General features: G+C 29.6%; 1 protein-coding gene and 1 pseudogene across 1 annotated transcript in view; both read left to right on the forward strand.

The window, feature by feature from the left end:
- Positions 1-15,186, forward strand: part of LOC124939179 (chromatin remodeling protein EBS-like) — an 80,235-nt gene extending 65,049 nt beyond the window's left edge. The window contains exon 5 of the mRNA XM_047479683.1: positions 15,087-15,186. Coding sequence (XP_047335639.1) covers positions 15,087-15,186 — 100 coding nt within the window. The remainder of the gene's footprint in view (positions 1-15,086) is intronic.
- A 4,968-nt stretch (positions 15,187-20,154) lies between these two features.
- LOC124939180 lies at positions 20,155-21,993 on the forward strand (annotated as a pseudogene).
- Positions 21,994-22,203: the final 210 nt, after the last annotated feature.

Genomic DNA, 22,203 nt, shown 5'->3' on the forward strand with positions numbered 1-22,203 from the left:
TTATAGAAATTAGTTAATTAATAAATTGAAGAATTGGTGACATTAATATTATCTATAATGTTTAGTTAATTTATATTTGATTAAATATAAATGGTTATTATTCTAATTTTTTGTAATAATTAATATTTTAACAAATTATTATATATTTTATAAAAGGAGTGACATGGAGAAGGAATTTGAGGGAGGGAATTGAAAAAATGATAAAAGGTGATGAGAGAGAAGAGAGAAATTTTGTAATTTTTTTGGTTAATCAATTGCGCCACATCATTCCCTCCCTCATTGCCTCTCTCAACATCTCCTCTCTCAATCATCCCCATTCTTTCCCCTCAAATCCCCTCTCCCACTCATTTCTCTTTTATAAAAGTATGTTTAATGATATATTAAGGTTGTTTGGTAATGATATATAAATATTATTGTTCAATATGTTTGATTATAGATTATCTATATATATATATATATTTGTCTATTGGTGTGTATATATTTGTGTTGGCAATAATTAAAGTAAAAAAATAAGAAATAGAATAAAATTTTGTTGAGTCCATCTTAATGAATGAGTCAATCTTTAATGAAAGGAATAAATCAATTGCATTTTAGGTGTGATGTTCTGGCTAAAACTAAGGAAGTAATATATATATATATCTATATATATATCTATTATCTATATATATATCATATATTATATATATATATATATCTTGGTCTAATTCAATATATGTGATATATATGTTGAATTAGTCATCTATATTTTGTTTAATTTGATATTTGTGAAATTAAATACTATAAGAAATGATTGAGTGGTTTCGGTTAAAGATGTTTAGAAATATTATGATACAAATATATATTTTGTTTTAGTTTTTATTTATTATAATTTATTATTTATTATTTTATTTATTTATTTTGAGCCTTATTTGTTTATTTATTTGGAGACACATGACACAATCTCTCAAATTAATTATTTTTATTTAAATCTCGTATAATAAGTTCGTTTATAAATTTTAGAAAATATTTTTAAATAGATTTGGAATTTTTAGAAGTTATAAAAGTGGAGGGTAAGAAATGAGTAAAATTTCACATAATAAAATTTTATAAATCACCAACCATCTCCACAATACCCAAATAGAAAAATTAAATGAAGAAAGATAAAATTATTTAATTTAATTGATAATTTATTTATTATTAAACAATAAAATAGATTTTAAAGCATATAATTATTATATATTTTTATAGAAAGAAATTATATATCAAATTTCAACTATATAAAATTCATATAATTATTTTTTCTTATACACTATTAAGAATATCAACTAGTAGGGTTATAATTTCACATCAACTAGTTCAAATTTGTTCACATTCTATCCTTGTTTATGTTTTTTAATGGTTGTGTTTTTTATTTATCTTCAAATGGTGAAGATCATGACCACGTGTGTGAAAGGTAATAATATTTGTAGTAATATTTTCATTACAATAAATCAACAAGACTTGCGAAGTGAATAATATATTGGTTAATAATCTGCAATATTTTAAAATACTGTCATATTCATTGAAAGAAGACAATCTGTACAAACTCTTATAACTAAAGATCCTTCGGGAATTGATAATGATACTCAAAAACTCAATACTCGTGAGCATATATGTCTTGTCTAAAATAGCTATGAATAGTTATAATTAGAAATGTGATCAAAGATAGTGAATAACTATACAATCTCATCACCTTCTGCAGATTCAAAGATGAGTGAGGATGATAACCGTCCCCAAAACCGGTCCCAAAAAATAAACAAATAATCAAATTAACATAATTTTAAAGCTTGAGTTTCTGTCTTGAATTAAATTACAGAAATATATGTAAAATGATGTTACAATAAATGAAATAAATAAATATATGAAGAACGATATCACCGAATAAATGGTTGATTCGAGGGCATGTGGTTAGCACATTTCTCTTAAAATAGTTCCATCGTCTCCCGTTTGTGTTGGAGCTTATCGCAGATGGCTGTCTCCCAGGGTACAACGAATCCTGTAGTGATTCTGTACTGAAATCAAACTCATCGAACTTGCCCAGCGTACCTAAACTATCACCAGGTTTCAACGGAAAATATCGAGCAAAGAACTCGACGAACACTCACAACAAGAAGAAGGCTTTTGGGATTCTAGAGTGAGAAATTAATCAAGGATGAATGGTGTGGTTTTTTTTTGTCCATTGGATGATGTGGGATAGAATGGCTATTTAGATTGTTGAAATAATAAACAGTTAATTAAATCATCAATTGATCCAACGGTTGGCATTGCTTTGCCTCTTTATTTGCCTTAATATTTCTTTTTAATGAAGGGTAATTGTTTACCAAAATTAATGAAGACATTTATTTTGCAATACTCACGTTACATGGTTTTTTAATCTGTTAATAATAATATTAAATTATCATAACAATTAATAATAATAACAAACTCATGTAAGTCCCGCTACAAATTAAAAAAAAATTGTTAATGGTCATCAAGGAATTTTAATTAATAATTTAATTAAGTAATTCAAACATTTTGGATCAAATTTTCACCCTTTAATTCACGTTTAAATTTCATGTGAATTTGATTAAATTTTATTATCCACATTTTAATTTCCATTCATTCATGGAATTTATAGAATTAGTTTAAAATTCCAACAATCCCTCACATTAATGGAAATTGAAAGATTAACCCGGTTGACAAGGTTCAACAGTGAATTGTACATAAGATAGGTAGGTGTAACCCTCTTGAACATTCCCTTATGAAAGTATATAACTTTACTAGCGATTAGTAGACTCGATGTCCTTGAACTATTCTGCCATTTGTGTAAACGATTATTCACACTTTCACATAGAATTTTCCCCTATACATGTCAAGCTCTCATGGTTGTGTCCATTTTAGCCATGGAATACCGCGGCCTAGTTCTATGAGAGAGTCTAGAATTGAGCCGTGCAATTCTTTCGAAGCTGGCCCACTCTCCCTCACATAGGTGATCTCTTTTTCTCACAAAGAATTATTAAAAGCGATATGCTTATCCTCGTCAAAAATATATATGTTTCGTTATAGGATTAATTCTCAACAATAATTTTCCAAGTCAGTACAATTAGGTTGTCCATTGAACCTAGTTCTTGGGATCTCTAGTCTGCATAGGTTGGGTTTCCTTCATACCAACTTATAGTAGGCTAATGTCTCAAAGACTTCAAACTATCTCTCTATCTAATAATCTACTTAGTAGATCTACAATGTTATCTTTGACTTACATACTAAAATTCGATAACTCCATTAGAGAGTATAGTCTAATGACATTATGTCTATGACGTGTATGTCTAGACTTGTCATTGACTCTAAGTTTGTCCAATTTCAAATTACCTATCACAATAATTAGAAATTTATGTTGGTACATTCTTAGTTAACCCTTGGAACATCTTCTAATAAGGAAGCATAGTCATTCGTACATGTTTATCATTTAATTTTTATGAAATATTGTTACTTGGCTATCTAGTAGACAAATGTCTTTTGAACTATTCTGCCTTCGTGTAAACGATTATATATTTTACAATAACAATATTTTATTTTCGATATAAGTCAAAAGTATAGATTATAACGTTTAATCTATCCCATCATTAAGTTTCTTATAAGATTTCCCTACGTAGATGCACTTCTAAGTGTAAATATATTCACTTTAAGACGTAAAGTCTTTATTTACTAATATCAATATATCACTTTGATACCCAACAATGATGAGATTTGTTAGTTGCAATTCATATCCTTTATGGATTAATCATTTTTATCTTAATTTTCAACGATAAACATATCGTACAAACAGACACGTAATGAAATAATTTTCATGTCTCATGATATATATAATTGTCACGTCCACTTTTTAATAAAATATGATTAATTTTCATATCATTATTATAAATTTGTATAAGTCATATCAAGACTTTATTAAACTTTCCTTTTTTGTATTTATTTCATAAAATCCTTTTTTGAAGACATGGTTCTTTCAAAGTTTTATGAATATAATGTCAAAATATGACACGTTCTTGATTTCAAAATCCTCAAATCTAAAATATCGATTGAACACCAACTCAGCAAATATAACCAAAACATTTTCTTGTATTTATTTATTGTTATAAAGTTGCGCAACTTTATCTTTTATAGAAAACATATTTCTCTAACAACCAAATTATTTTTATATTTATCATAATGATGACACAATTATTTTTGTGTTATAATCATAAAAATATTTTCCCCACCATTCGTGGTGGATCAATTTTTAATCACACACATTTGAATAATTTAAATCAAGGATTTCTAATCAAGAAATTATCAAATAGTTCTTTACAGATTTCTTTTGTTATACTTATCATACAATGAATAAGAGATGACTATATCATAAATATTTAATGAATAAAAGATAATTTCTATACAGATATTGGAATTTTTTATTCATATATAAATCATTCTTCACATAATCTCTACATAAGAAATTACAATATTTAATCAATTAAAATATTATTTCAACACTTAATTTCTATAAAAGAAATTAGAATACTTAATCAAATAAATATTCACCTATCACCTGATTTCTACAAAAGAAATCTAATGTTCCAAGCATCTTTGAGCAAAGTCGCCCTAACATTTATTTCCGGTTGCCCGTTTGCATCCCGTAATATCGGCACGTTTGCCATATATTCTCAAATCAAACAAGACTTGCTTGTCATTATTTGTTTTCAAAATTATCAAATTAAGTAAGTCTTAATGATGTAATTGAACAATGTATATCAAATATTTATATTAAACCAAAATTATTATATCCACTTATATGATGATTATATATTATTGCTTCTTCATTTTAGTCACCACGATGACAAAACAACTAATATATATATAGTCAATAACATAGAAACGTAATCAGATAAATAATATGTCATATATATTATTAAATAATATATATAACTTTATTTATCATTAAAATACCGTTTAAAAATTACATGAAATTAATTAGATATTAGTTATTACATTTAATTAGAATGTTTGAATATTTATCTTTCATCAAATGCAAAACTAACTAATTATATAAATAAGTTCATGTAATCAATTATTCGTTTCTTAATTAATTAGATGACCTTTAACATTCTATAAGAAATCTTTGTCCATCAAAGAACACATAATTTGTGACAAATTTCAAAATTATCTATTAAAATAAAATAGATAGAAAATAAATCTTTATTTATTATATATAAATTTCTAGATGATCATACTTATTATGAATGAACATGATAATATGCTAATATGCATTTATAAATAATAATTTAGCAACATAATCAAATTAAATATAACTACAAATATATTTTATGTCTTAATCAAAGCACTTACATTGTCATGTTTTGAACAATAATCGGCGTGAAGCGACTATGCATGCTCAAAATAAATCTGGGAAAATTGTTCTCACCGAGACAAATTTTGGCGAAGATAATTTTGACTAACATAGCCGAGTCTCTTTAAATACATTATTAGAATAAGTTCTAACACAAACAACTTATTTAATCTCATTATACATATAACCTTCATTTTCTGTCATTAGTATATCCATTTATTCTCATAAAAGAAATTATAATGCTTCAAAATATAAATGACAAAGTCATTTTAGCAATTAAATCATAAGAAATCGCAGGCTCCCCAATCATTTCATAATTTACATGAAATTATAATTATGTCAAAAATAATGATTAATATCATTTTCAACATCAATGACCCATTCAACTCATAAAGCTAGTCTGATTTAAAGAAATTATTGACTACCCCCATTCAACTCACAATTTATACACAAGAAATTGGAATAGTTTTTAACAACAATGACCATAGTCATTTTAGCAAATCTGATTTTAGCACATTGCGTCTGAACCTTGAACCACTGTGCCAATGCGCCCTTTCATCATTCTAGCACTTTTACAACAATTTGTCTTCTTTTCGGAGACAAATTATATTTTATATTTGACTAAACTCTGTCAACAAATAAATATATTACACATTTAACTTAACATCATAATCAAAATATATATAATACAATATATATACTTATATAAATAAATATTATCTCTTCTTAGTTATTAATCTTAATATCACATTCTTTTAATTATCAAACTTAATTAATTTAAGAATGTATATATAATAATTAACTATTTTAAAACTGAAACCATATGTTTCAATTATAATTAATTTTAACACCATTAATTTTCTGAAAATTGAAAGCTAAAATATTAGTTACTTTCTTATTTTTATTCATTATTAATAATAATTTTAATAACCAACAAATAATTATTTAAAAATAAAATAAATTAATGTTTTCTAATTTATTTTCTAGAAAACGTTTGTATAATAAATATGCATCATTTTTCTTTAGAATATTAGCTTATAAATGTAAGCTTTCATACAAATAATATAATAATTAACATTATATATATATATATATATATATATATACAATAAAGACTTATTTTTATTTGTTCTTATATTCCTTTAGATTAACAACTTTATCTTGTCGAAATAATCGATAATCTAGTTTATAACATCATAACTCGTATTCCTGAAACATCAAAGACAAAAGTTTCGATGGCACGAGCTACTAAATAACTTAGCACATGAGACTATTTTAAGATTATTAGATATTCTGTTTTGAAACAAATTACAGAAATATAAATAAAATGATGTTATAAATAAATGAAATAAATAAATATATGAAGAACAATATCACTGAATAAATGGTTGATTCGAGGTATGTGGTTAGCACATTTCCCTTAAAATAGTTCCATCGTCTCCCGTTTGTGTTGGAGCTTATCGCAGATGGCTGTCTCCCAGGGTACAACGAATCCTGTAGTGATTCTGAAATCACTACTCATCGAACTTGACCAGCGTACCTGAACTATCACCGGGTTTCAACGGAAAATATCGAGCAAAGAACTCGAAGAACACTCACAACAAGAAGAAGGCTTTTGGGATTCTAGAGTGAGAAATTAATCAAGGATGAAATGGTGTGGTTTTTTTGTCCATTGGATGATGTGGGATAGAATGGTTATTTAGATTTGTGAAATAATGAACAGTTAATTAAATCATCAATTAATCCAACCGTTGGCATTGCTTGCCTCTTCATTTGCTTTAATATTTCTTTTTAATGAAGGGTAATTGTTTGCCAAAATTAATGAAGACATTTATTTTGCAATACTCACGTTATATGGTTTTTTAATCTATTAATAATAATATTAAATTATCATAACAATTAATAGTAATAACAAACTCATGTAAGTCACGCTAAAAATTAAAAAAAGAATTGTTAATTGGTCATCAAGGAATTTTAATTAATTAATTTAAATTAATTAATTCAAACATTTGGATTAAATTTCATCATTTAATTCACGTTTGAATTTGATTTAATTTTATTACCCACATTTTAATTTCCATTCATTAATGGAATTTATAAAATTAGTTTAAAATTTTTAACAATCTCATCACCTTATACAGGTTCAAAGATGAGTGAGGATGATAACCGTCCCCAAGACCGATCCCCAAAAAATAAACAAATAATTAAAATTAACATTTTATTCACTTCGATAAAACAACTTATTTTCTCACATGTTTCATCACATATTTTTTTCGAATGAATCTCTCATTTCGTGACTTTACACTTTCACTTTGTCAATCAAATATTTGATTCATATTTTTTAATAATTAGCATCGTGACCTCACACTTTGGTCAATTAAATATTTGATTCATATTTTTTTAACCACTTTCAAATGATACCGGTCTATTATCCAACGACAAACCACATCTCAATCACATTTGGTTAAATGTTGTACTTGTTTTGTTAGGTTGCAAGTTCGTAACCTACAAATAACATTTTGAAATTTATTTTTAACCGTTTTAAGTTTATGGGCGGGTCAACCCACAATCCGACAAGTATCCATTTACTCTCACATAAATATCTAAATTAACCACAACTCTCGACCCGGCAATACGGACACTTTAAAAATTAAGCATCATTATATATATATATAGATTAGTTAGTTCAATATTTGAACTTTTATTGTTAAAATGTCTCGCGTTCATCAAATTTGGTGTTGAATCTTAAATATAAAGTGTCGTTAGCCTAGATGGTTAAAGGGTTGTACTTGTTTGGATAGGTTGCAAGTTTGAAACCTACGAATAACATTTTTAAATTTATTTTTAACCGTTTTAAGTTTATGTGCGGGTCAACCCACAATCCGACCCAAGTATCCATTTACTCTCACATAAATATCCAAATTAAGCACAGCTCTCGACCTGGCAATCCGGACACTTTAAAAATTAAGTATCATTATATATATAGATTAATTAGTTAAAAATTTGAACTTTTATTGTTAAAATGTCTCGCATTCATCAAATTTGGTGTTGAATCTTAAATATAAAGTGTTTTAGCCTAGTTGGTTAAAGGGTCGTACTTGTTTTGTTAGGTTGCAAGATTGAAACCTACAAATAACATTTTTAAATTTATTTTTAACCATTTTAAGTTTATGGGCGGATCAACCCACAATCCGACCCAAGTATCCATTTACTCTCACATAAATATTCAACTTAACCACAGCTCTCGACCCGGCAATTCGGACACTTTAAAAATTAAGCATCATTATATATATATATATAGATTAGTTAGTTAAAAATTTGAACTTTTATTGTTAAAATGTCTCGCGTTCATCAAATTTGGTGTTTAATATTAAATATAAAGTGTTGTTAGTCTAGTTGGTTAAAGGGTTATATTTGTTTTGTTAGGTTGCAAGTTTGAAACCTAGATATAACATTTTTAAATTTATTTTTAACCGTTTTAAGTTTATGGGCGGGTTAACCCACAATCCGACCAAGTATCCATTTATTCTCACATAAATATCCAAATTAACCACAGCTCTCGACCCAGCAATCCGGACAATTTAAAAATTAAGCATCATTATATATATATATAGATTAGTTAGTTAAAAATTTGAACTTTTATTGTTAAAATGTCTCGCGTTCATCAAATTTGGTATTGAATCTTAAATATAAAGTGTTGTTAGCCTAGTTGGTTAAAGGGTTGTACTTGTTTTTTTAGGTTGCAAGTTCGAAACCTACGAATAACATTTTTAAATTTATTTTTAACCGTTTTAAGTTTATGGGCGGGTCAACCCACAATCCGACCCAATTATCCATTTACTCTCACATAAATATCCAAATTTACCGCAGCTCTCGACCCGGCAATCCGGACACTTTAAAAATTAAGCATCATTATATATATAGATTAGTTAGTTCAATATTTGAACTTTTATTGTTAAAATGTCTCGCGTTCATCAAATTTGGTGTTGAATCTTAAATATAAATTGTTGCTAGCCTAGTTGGTTAAAGGGTTGTACTTGTTTTGTTAGGTTGAAAGTTCAAACCTACAAATAATTTTTAAATTTATTTTTAACCGTTTTAAGTTTATGGGCGGGTCAACCCACAATCCGAACCAAGTATCCATTTCTCTCACATAAATATCAAATTAACCACAGCTCTCGACCCGGCAATTCGGACACTTTAAAAATTAAGCATCATTATATATATATAGATTAGTTAGTTAAAAATTTGAACTTTTATTGTTAAAATGTCTTGCGTTCATCAAATTTGGTGTTGAATCTTAAATATAAAGTGTTTTAGCCTAGTTGGTTAAAGGGTTGTACTTGTTTTGTTAGGTTGCAAGTTCGAAACCTACAATAACATTTTTAAATTTATTTTTAACCGTTTTAAGTTTATGGGATGGTCAACCCAATCCTCCCCAACTATCCATTTACTCTCACATAAATATCCAAATTAACCACAGCTCTCGACCCGGCAATCCGGACACTTTAAAAATTAAGCATGATTATATATAGAGATTAGTTAGTTAAAAATTTGAACTTTTATTGTTAAAATATCTCGTTCATCAAATTTAGTGTTGAATCTTAAATATAAAGTGTTTAGCCTAGTTGGTTAAAGGGTTGTACTGTTTTGTTAGGTTGCAAGTTCGAAACCTACAAATAACATTTTTAAATTTATTTTTAACCGTTCAAGTTTATGGCGGGTCAACCACAATCCGACCTAAGTATCCATTTATCTCACATAAATATCCAAATTAACCACAGCTCTCGACCCGGCAATCCGGACACTTTAAAAATTAAGCATCATTATATATATATATATATAGATTTGTTAGTTAAAAATTTGAACTTTTATTGTTAAAATGTCTCGCGTTCATCAAATTTGGTGTTGAATCTTAAATATAAAGTTTTTAGCCTAGTTGGTTAAAGGGTCGTACTTGTTTTGTTAGGTTGCAAGTCGAAACCTACAAATAACATTTTTAAATTTATTTTTAACCGTTTTAAGTTTATGGGCGGATCAACCCACAATCCGACCAAGTATCTATTTTCTCACATAAATATCAACTTAACCACAGCTCTCGACCCGGCAATCGGACACTTTAAAAATTAAGCATCATTATATATATATAAATTAGTTAGTTAAAAATTTGAACTTTTATTGTTAAAATGTCTCGCGTTCATCAAATTTGGTGTTGAATCTTAAATATAAAGTGTTTTAGCCTAGTTGGTTAAAGGGTTGTACTTTTTTGTTAGGTTGCAAGTTCGAAACCTACAAATAACATTTTTAAATTTATTTTTAACCGTTTTAAGTTTATGGGCTGGTCAACTCACAATCCGACCCAACTATCCATTACTCTCAATAAATATCCAAATTAACCACAGCTCTCGACCCGGCAATCCACACTTTAAAATTAAGCATCATTATATATATATGGATTAGTTAAAAATTTAAACTTTTATTCTTAAAATGTTTCGCGTTCATCAAATTTGGTGTTGAATTTTAAATATAAAGTGTTGTTAGCCTAGTTGGTTTAAGTGTTGTATTTGTTTTGTTAGGTTGCAAGTTTGAAACCTACAAAAAACATTTTTAAATTTATTTTTAAACGTTTGAAGTTTATGGGCGGTTAACCCACAATCCGAACCAAGTATACATTTACTCTCAAATAAATATCCAAATTAATCACATCTCGACCCGCAATCCGGACACTTTAAAAATTAAGCATCATTATATATATATAGATTTTAGAGCTTATTTCTTCTTTCTCCTTCTTCTCATATTCATGTCTTCATATTTTTATAAATAAAAAAAACTAACTAATGTATATTTTCTTGAGATTCATAATTAGTTTAATCACATTTCTGGTATATATCTATCGAGTTTAGGATACACAAGTTCAGATAGAGAAGAACTAGCATATCCTATGAAACGGAATTAGATAGCATTTTCTAGTTTTTGGTTGAGGAAAGGTTGTTAAGTACCCGTGATATGGCGCCTTAGATTCCTTCTCAATAATTAAACAAATTTTACCAAAACTAATTTATTTTTTTTTGAAAATAATTAGAATTTTTTAAACTTATTTATTGAAAAATGAATTTCAATTAAATAATATTGAGTTAGACAGTGTTTAAAGCAATCTCACCATAAATAATTTTAGAGCATATTTTCCCCTCTCTCTCCTTCACCTATTCATATTTCTCTTCACATTATCTCATTCTCCTTCTCTCTCTTTCTCCATTATGTGAGGTAGAGGAGGTAACTCATTTATGCTTTGCTGACGATTTGTTCATTCTAGTGCACGTAGACATTGATTTTATTAAAACTATTAGGGCTGCACTAACGTTCTTTTCTGAGGTTACATGTTTAACTATTAATGAAAGCAAAAGTGTGGCATTTTATAGAGGCGTAAATGACGAAACGAAGCAGGACATCTTCAACATCATGGGCTTCAAGGAAGGAAGTTTACCCGTAAGGTACTTAGGAATTCCGTTAACTGCGAAGCAGATCGAGATTTTACACTGCAAGTCGCTGATTAAAAAGGTAAAAAATACGATATTTGGCTGGGCAGCGAAAAAACTTTCTTATGCAGGGAGAATCGAACTTATAAAAACAATGGTCATGAGCATAGTTAGCTACTGGGCGCAGAAAATGGTCATTCCGAAGAAGGTAATGAAGGAGCTCGATACACTAATGAGGAACTTTATCTGGGGCAGTAGCGGAAGAGGAAAAAAAGTCAAATGGACCGCTCTCTACAAACTGAAGGACGAGGGAGGCATCGGCTTGAAGAACTGTATTGAGTGGAACAAGGCTCTCACCTTCAAGTATTTGTGGGTTTTAGAGCGCAATCAGGAGTCACTATGGATCAAATGGGTGCATACGAGGTTTATGAAATACGAAACCAGCATCTGGACCTGCAAAATTCATGAAGGTATGAGCTAGTCTCTAAAAAAGATTCTTAAAGTAAGAAGCGACATTGCAGATCTTTTGACATCCGGCTAGGGGACGAGAAAGACACTCTATTCTGGCACGACCCCTGGTTCGAAAACCAGCCTATCATCCACAAAGAGGAGTTTCAATATACCCGCATCAGAAGGGACTGTACAGAAGCGAAAATCAGAGACATTAAAGATGGAAATTGGGACTCATTCCTGAGAAGAAATCCAGAAGGACAGAGGATACTTGATCATATAAGTAACATACAACTACACGACAGACCGGATATTCATGAATGGAAAGCTGAGGACAATGGGAAGCTGACATCGAAGAAAATATGGGAGGTAACCCGGGAAAAAGCACAGAAAGTAGAATGGGCTCCTCTGTATGGTCAATAAAGATTATTCCTAAACACCAGTTCATCCTATGGCTCGCCTTCTGGGAAAGACTCAACACTCGTGATCGTATCAGCAAGTATATGAGCATCCCGGACACGAACTGTCTTCTATGTAGAGGAAATGAAGAAACCATAGATCACCTATCCGGGAGTTTGTTGTATTACTTCAGAGCTTTGGGACAGATTCTATAAAAGCCTGGAGCTGATCAGTTTCCCGAGCGAATGGAATGAAATCAAAGATGCAGCACTACTCAAAGCCAAGGGAAATAGATTTGCAACAAGCGTGTTTAAGTGCGGCTTTGGAGTAGTGGTGTATAACATTTGGCAAGAACGGAATGCAAGGGTATATGACAGAACTCGCAGAAGCGTTGAAGAGTTATGGAAAGATATTGTATCGGATTGCAGCGACCTCGCGGGAACGTGGACAAGAACTCCAAGCACGGAGCAAACTGGAATATCTGTAGGAACTGAAATTTACCGTTTTTTAAACTCACTAGAATTGAAAGCATTGTAATCAGATAATTCATTTACGTTTTTAGCTTTTTAGTTTTTACTCAGAATGTTACGACTTCAAAATCATTCTAGGCCTGTCTAGAATGATCTCTTAAACTCGTGGGTTTTTTTCCCATTTTTGGGAATTTTTAATGAAGTGACGCTAAGTCGTTTTTCCAAAAAAAAAACTTATATATACTTTCTTAAGATTCATAAATATTTTAATCAGATTTCGGGTACCTATCAGTTTAGGTAACTCAAGTTCAGATAGAAATGAACTACAATATTCTATGAAATAGAATTAAATAGTATTTTCTAGTTTTGGATTGAGAAAGGTAAATAGTATTTCTAGTTTTGGTTGAGGAAAGAGTTGTTATGTACCCATATGGCACCTTAGATTCTTACTCCACAAATTACAAAATTTAACCATAAACTAGTTTTGGATTGAGAAAAATAAATTTGAAAATTTTTATACTTGTTTATTGAAAAATAAAAATTTTTAAATAATATTTGAGTTAGCAATATTTAACCATCTTTTAGAACTCAATTTATTGCAAAATTTTGTTATTTATCCACGTGTTTGTACAATCTTCACATAAACTGTATAGAAAGAAAGTTACTCACTTTAAAAATAAATAATAAATAATTTATAATTTTTTATTAAAAATTTGACTAATTTAAACTTTGAGTAATTAATGATAAATTTAAGAATATTTTTTCAAAAAATCCACACAATCCTGTACGTTATTATGTTTTCATCATAGAAAAAAAAAACAATTATGTGGCATTTATATCCAAAACCTGGGCGCAATCCCATAAACAGCTGTTTCTAGGGTTTTATCCCATAGCCGCCGTACCTATAAATAGCTATAGACCAATATCTAGGTTTATCCATGGCCGCCGTCAAATTTAGTATTACATAAGAAAACAATAGCCCATTTATCTATTCTCTTAAGTCTTACCCTACCCTACCCTCACCTCACTTTCTCTCACTAGATGGCCAAAGTCAAACCAGTCAAACGCAACTTAGACTCCTACACCATCAGAGGCATCAACACAGTCGTCAAATGTAATGAATCTGTCTCTGTTTTTATATGATCGTTTATGTCGATTTTCTCCTCTTTTTGTTTTTATGATATCTTAATTTCTACATCATGGTTAATTTGAATCTGAAGCTGGAGATTATGTGCTGTTGCGATCACCGGAGAGCGGATACTATTCAGTTATGTGGCTCAGATGAAGAAGATCCAATAGACAATGAAAATAACGTGACCAGTTTGGCTAAGGTGGTATTACCGGCCGGAGGATTCCATCGGAGGTCGTAAACTATTCCATGGTGCGAAAGACTGTTCTTGTCCGACCACTACGACTTTCAGATGCTTTACGATTCAGGCACGTGTATGTTCATTCTTTGAAGAATTACACCAACTTAGAGAAAATTGAAGCTGAGGATTATATTGTCGTATGAATACAAAGCTGCAACCGTGTTTTTGTACCTAGTTGCGTTAGAGTGTAAGTATATATTGTGTTTAGTTCTGTCTAGCTTGGTATATATTTTGTAGTTTTTGTGATGATTGATCTTATATTTTGAAGGTATTGTAAATGCAAATTGCCCGAAACCCTGACCTTTTGATGGTGCAGTGTGAGGAATGCAAAAACTGGTAATAATCTGTGTAGGGTTTCAAAACCATTGTTGATATATATATATATATACCAAATGGATTTTTTAGGGTTAGAATTTGGAACACCATTTTTGGGTAATTAGTAATGTTCTGGAAAAGTGAGTTTTGATTTACTTCTAATTTTAGTATTAAGTTTTATTTGTTCAAATAAGAGATGTTATTATCTATCTTTGTCTTTCTTTAGGTACCATCCTTTTTGTCTTGAGATGACTATTGATCAAGCAAAACAATTAGATCCGTTTATGTGTTCTGATTGTAATGGAGAAGAGGTATTCACTTTCTAATTTATTGATTTTGTTATTTATCTTATTGTTTACAAGATTAACTGAATATATAATTCTTTTGTCATTAGGATAAAATTGAAAAAACGAATGAAGTGAGTGAAGGAGACATGCTCAATTGTGAAGTGAAGTGAAATGAAGGAGGCATGCTCAATGTGAAGTGAATGACATTAATATAAATTCTAATGAATCATGGTAGTGCTTTGTTTGACATTGTGGGTCGTTAGTGTGCGTGTATGGTTTATTGACATAAGTTATGTTGTAAGGTGTTGAAAACAGTTTTTCAGTTAAATTTGTTGATTATAACTATGTATTTTTATTGATGTTTTTTTGATGTATGACTTTTAACTTAAATTTGAGGTGAATCTAAATCTTGAAACAAATTTAGGATTCATCTCCTTCCCATATATTAGCAGAAAATGATAAGATTTTGATAATAATTTATTATGAGGTTATATATATAATAGATAAAATGTCTTTCAATTTATATCATAATTATTTTTCATAATATTGACCGATGAATAAGATATACTTAATCTAAAAGCTTATATGTAAAACACAATTTATCAAAATGTTGTATTAAGTACTTGTGATACTTGACGCCCTATGCATCAACATCAACCAATTGTTAGTGTGCATGTATGGTTTATTGACATATTGACATACGTTATGTTAAAAGAACATTTTTATTAATAATAATAGATTATATTAAGAAAACTTATTAAAGTGATGTAGATGACCTCTACATAAACCTAAAGAGCGACGATGTCAACAACACGGGACAACAACTTTAGAGGATGCATGCCTTTTAGGGATAATCCATTTTGGCTAAAGATCATGTTGAGAAAGACATCAATAATTTGTAAATTGAATTTCCAACTTGTTTTGATTCATCAAGCATAAACACATACATTGACTTCCGCTTCTCAACAACCGTTGTATGTTTTTATCAACAAATTACCTATAAAAACAATGACTTTCTGTTTCCTTGACAATTTATAAATCAATCTCGAAAGTTTGAAGACAGCTACTAAAACATATATTATTATAAAATTGCAAGAAAACTGTATATTTAATCATTTAAATAAGATTAAAAGAAAATTCATCATCAAATCGTGTCTTATTTGGTTTATGTATAGGCGTCTTAACATTGTTTTTACACACAATTTCAATTTGTCTCACTATCTTTAATTACTTCATCTTTACTAACCATTTCAAATTTAACTTGTTGACATAAAAATAATTAAAAAGTTAATAGGAGGAGAAAACATAATAAAGAATATAATAGGAACATGCAGATTCATATAAACTTAAGAATTTTTTTCTGTGTACAAGCATATCTTCTCATTAACTTTCAATTTAAGTTGACTCAAAGTATTTAAAAACTTTCTCTTCAATAACTCATATTTCACTGACCAAATATAAACTATACATATATAAACAAATAAATTTTAAGCGACATTGTAATAATGGAAGTGAGATCGATGAAACTATACATAATTTATATTGTTATAACCTAAAGTCTTAAATGTTAAACTTCTGAAGATATAATACGACAAAATAGACATTTATTAATCCGTACACTTCTTAGCTCGTGATAAATCTTCAACTAGACTAGAGTTTCAGTAACAATCAATAATTCCATATTTTGGAATAATTTAACAATGATTTTTTTTTTATCTTCTACTCTTAACCCCAAGTTATATGTTGTATATAGAAACTTCCCAAAATAAAACCAATCTATACAGAAAATCAAACATTAATTCGGCCAGTGCATACATGTGTATGCATAATGATGTTTATAATTTGGGGCCAATAATTACCTCTTTTTAAATCCCCATAAACAAGTCTTGTTCTGTAGAACTTAAGTTCTCCCTACAACAAATCAACATACTTCATACATGTTCATATTTATTACAAATGATCAATGTAGAGAAGGTAAGGTTATTAATTTATTTAAATAAATCTCCTTAATTAATAATAGTTCATGTGTTTCTTTTATTTCTTTTTTTCATCAGTTCTGAAACATAAAAAATAATTAATATAGTCTCGCGCTGAAGATTTTATTATGTAAGTAATTTTCCTTTGCAATGTAATATTCTTTTTTTTTTATCTTATTGTTGGTACGGATGAGTGAATAATTCTATTATCGAGATCCTAAACCACTAATTAGTGAAAGCGACATGCTGAATAGAATGCATGTATTAATGCGTATTCTAGAGAATCATGTTTGTCTCTTATTTGGTATTCACTTTCACCTTCGCTAGTGTCAGTATAATTTCTAGCACATAAGGTATATCGTAAAAATGAGAGTCCAAGAGTTTATAACTATTAGTTTGTCAAATCTTGTGATTGTAATTATATATATTAGTTTTTTCGAATTCTAACTTAGTTATGTTGTAAATATAAATCTAGATAGAAAAAAGAAAAGAAAAAAACAATAATTATCTGACCATATTAGCCAATCATGAAATAAAAAGATTATGATAATAATTTGTCATGAGTTCCTAAAATAATTCTGATAATGTTTCTTTACATTATATATCATATAATAAAAGTGCAATATAGTTTCTAGGCTATAAGTAAAACACAATTCATCCTAAAGTGTTGTATATTAGTGTACGTACTGTTTCTAACAACATCAACCCAACCATTGATTGTACCATTTCAAACACACCATAATGAAATTATGTTCATGTTGTAGTTGGATTATTAAAAATATCTTAATTAATAAATGAAATATTATTTTAAGATAACTTTTTTCAGTAAAGTAATATGTGAACTTCTATGAAGATTATGCAATTTAGTGAAGAATCTATCATTTTGTTTACATAACAATGTTGAGGAGTTACCAAAATACTAATTACAAACCGAGATGCAAACCAACCAAAATATAAAAAATATGAATAATATGCAACACCATAATATTCGGTATAAAAAAACAAGAGTAGTCAAACAACAAATGACAAGACGATAAAATTTATAATAGTTTGGTCCAAGTGACCTACTTTCACACCTAAAAAAACAATCAATAAAAGAATGAAGAACACACTTAAGGGAACATTATCATCACTCCGATAAATGTTACTATAGAAACTATTTCTCATGCTCACAATTTCAATCGAGTAAGATTTTCTGGAGGAATGTTCAACAACGTACTAAAACTGGAATTAAGCTCCCTTCCATAACATCATCCAGTCCAAATACTGGATAGTTGGTGGAAATAGACTTTGAATTTAGAAAATGATTTTTGTCCAGTCAAAAACTCCTAGGCCAAGTGTCAAGTCTCCAAACATTCAGATACGTGACTAAAGTGTTTCACAATACCTTTGTTCAATTTTTCAATTTAACGTTCCTATATGGTCCTTCAAATTTGTAGAATTTTCGTCAGTTTAGTGTAAAATTCCAATTTCAGCTTTAATTGGAATTTACAATTTCAGCTTTAATTGATTCCAATGTAATATAGTATTTTCCCATGATTCTTTTACCTCCAAAGTTGTGTAAGACATGACTCTAAGTTTATAGCAAATCCCAAAATCCAATTGGTCCATTCTCTCCACACTTCAACTCATGGAATTCTTCATCAATAAACTCACTAATTAATATCCTCTAGTACTCAACAATTCTTGTATAGTTTCTGTCTAAAACCCCAACCAAACACAATGGCCGTGGATTCCTAAGTCCAGGGTCCACCTTAGTAGAACCATAAGACCCACTTCATAACCTCCTTTGTTTAATTCTCAGATTTGACATGAATCTTTATTTCATCTTAAATGAGTAGCCAATAACTGCCTAATCATATTTTCTTCTTCCATTACTGATTATCAGAGTTAGAATGTTCATGATATATGTTTGGAAGTTTAGAAATAAATAATGACACATCTATTATAAAAAGTTGCACAAAAACTATATATATCTCTCCAATTATTTCAATCGAAAATCACCACTAATACATTAGTTATCTTATTATCTTGAGAATTTAGGCTTTTTAATTTTTTTCCTTATCACAGGTCATTTTGAGGCAGTTACCTTAGTTGAGATGGGATAATATTGCCCCCAACCTTTGTATGTGAAACTTAGACCTGTTGTGTATAAATGAGGCAGTTGCCTCAGGCCCAAATATTTTTGTAACACAAAATTTTCAAAAAAAAAATTATAATGATATGTTTATGGGCTTATTTTTAAAAAGCCCATAAATAATAATTGATAACCTATCAATGATAAGCCCTAACTTAATTTGTATCCAAAAAATAAAAAATAAAAACGTTATCTTACTTGGAGAAAAGAATAGCCCGATTCACATTTATCAATAAAATCAAGGAAAAAGAAAAAAAAATAAGAACAAGCATTCTGGAAAAAGAAAAAGAAACACTTCGCCCAAACTCCAAGCCCATCGTCGATTCTCCAGCTTGCCGGAATCAGAGCAGAAAACTCGGTCGTCTCCTTCCCCGAGCTCTTGGGCCGTTTTCGCTTGTTCCAGCCTTGTTTCTCGGCACTGCGCCACTGCCCACTAGAGTTCTTCCTCCGATTTCGATGAGATTTTGGTCGATTTACTTGATTATTTTTTGTTGTTGAGGACTTGTCTGATGGAATGGTGGATTCACAATCTGTATCTTGCATTATTGCATATCGGAAGTGTAACATTTGTGGTAATCATAGATTAATTATTCTCTTCTTCTACCAAGCGTGGAAAATCTTCAAAGATCATGTAACAAGGTCTTACGGTCAAAGCATTATCACAAACACGGTGGGAAGCTATGTTGAAAGTGTGAAGCCCATAAAAGACCAGATTTCAAAAATACGATATGCTTTAATTGATTTTGCAAACACTTCTTATGACTCAAAAATAAAGAGTGAAGCTGAGGTTTGGCATCATTTGAACTTGAGAATTTGAATTCATAACCGGAATGATAATTTGATACAAGTATTATATGAGATTAACATTGTCAGTAAGTTTCTCAATCAGAAAAAATGGATATTGATGTTGCTATTAGACAGTTAAATAGGCGTATTTCTTTCTCCAAGAGTTTAGAGAATCTGGATTTGATCAAGCCTTGGTTGAAGCCGAACATATTGCAAGTGAAATGAGAATTGAACCTATTTTCCGAAAAAAACGCATCATTCGGAGAAAGAGACAATTTGATGATATTAACCGTGAAAATGTAATTTAATCTCCTAAAAAATCTTTTCTAGTTAATTTGAAATTTATTATGTTTGTTTATTGAAAATTGAATCATTTAAAATAATATTAACTTAATTGTGTTTAGCAATCTTTTAAACTAAACTTAAGACAACCTCTATTATTGTTATTGTATTTCTCAGTGTTAGTGCCATCTTACAAAAACGTGAAAGAATGAAGTTACTCACTTTCAAAATAAACAATAACTAAATAATAAATTTTACTAAAAATTTGAGTGTACTTTGAACTTTGAGTAACTGATGATCTGTTAAGCAAAAATTTCAACAAATCCAAATAATCCTGGACGTTATTTATGTTTCATCATAGCAAACAATTATCCCATGGCCGCGGTAACCATACACAGCTATTGACAAATATCTAGGGTTTTTCCCATGGCCGCCGTAACCATACATAGCTATTGACAAATTTCTAGGGTTTTTCCCATGGCCGCGGCCCGCGGTAAGCGGTAACCATACACAACTATGACGAATTTCTAGGGTTAGCCCATGGCTGCCGTAAATTTTAGTACTACACAAGAGAACAATAGCCCATTTATTCTTTATTTCTCCTAACCCTACCCTACATTACCCTCACTTTCTCTCACTAGATGGCCAAAACCAGTGCAGTCAAACGCAAACCTAGACTCCTACACTATCAGAGGCACCAACAAAGGTCGTCAAAGGTAATTGAATCTGTCTCCTTTTTTCATATGATTGTTTATGTCGATTTTCTTTCTTTTTTTTTTTATGATATCTTTATACATTATGGTTTGTTTCTGAAGCTGGAGACAATGTGCTGTTGCGATCACCGGAGAGCAATACTACTCCTTATGTGGCTCAGATTAACAAGATCCAGATAGACAATAGAAATAACGTGACAGTTCAGATAAGGTGGTATTACAGGCCGGAGGATTCCATCGGAGGTCGTAAATTATTCCATGGTGAGAAAGAACTGTTCTTGTCTGACCACTATGAGTTTCAGAGTGCTTACACGATTCAAGGTAAGTGTATGGTTCATTCTTTCAAGAATTACACCAAGCTAGAGAGGGTTGGAGCTAAGGATTACTATTGCCGATTTGAATACAAAGCTGCAATCGGTCTTTTTTTACCTATTCGCGGTTAGAGTGTAAGTATATTGTGTTTGGTTCTGTCTAATTTGTTATAGATTTTGTAGTTTTTGTGATTGAATGTTCTTATATTTTGAAGGTATTGTAAATGCCAAATACCTGAGAACCCAGACCATTTTATGGTGCAGTGTGAGGAATGCAAAAACTGGTAATAATCTTTCCTAGGATTATCAATTGAATTTTTTAAGGTTGGAATTAGGAACACCACATGTCCTGGGTAATTAGTAATGTGCCCTATAAGTGAGTTTAGAATATATTAATATTAGTTTACTGTTCAAATTGAGATGTTGTCATATACCTTTATCTTATGTAGGTACCATCCTTCTTGTCTTGGTATGACTATAAATCAAGTAAAACAATTAGATGAGTTTATATGTTCCAGTTGTAATGGAGAGGAGGTATTCATTTTACAATGCAATGATTTGTTATATATCTTATTGTTGACTCGAATAACTGAATTTATAATTCTATTGTTATGCAGGATGAAACTTCAATGACGAATTAAGTAAAGGAGGCAATGTGAAGTTTGAGTGTATTAATATATATTCTAATGAATCATGGTAGTGTTGTTTGGCATTGAGAGTGGTTATGCATGTATGCTTTATAAAGTTATGTTGTAAGAAAGAGAACCGCAATTAAAAACAATTATCTATATAAGTTTGTTTATTATAATTATATAACATTATAATATGTTTTTCTGGCCATTTCTAATATA

Source organism: Impatiens glandulifera, chromosome 5 (assembly GCF_907164915.1).
Source record: "Impatiens glandulifera chromosome 5, dImpGla2.1, whole genome shotgun sequence".
Taxonomy (NCBI): Eukaryota; Viridiplantae; Streptophyta; class Magnoliopsida; order Ericales; family Balsaminaceae; genus Impatiens; species Impatiens glandulifera.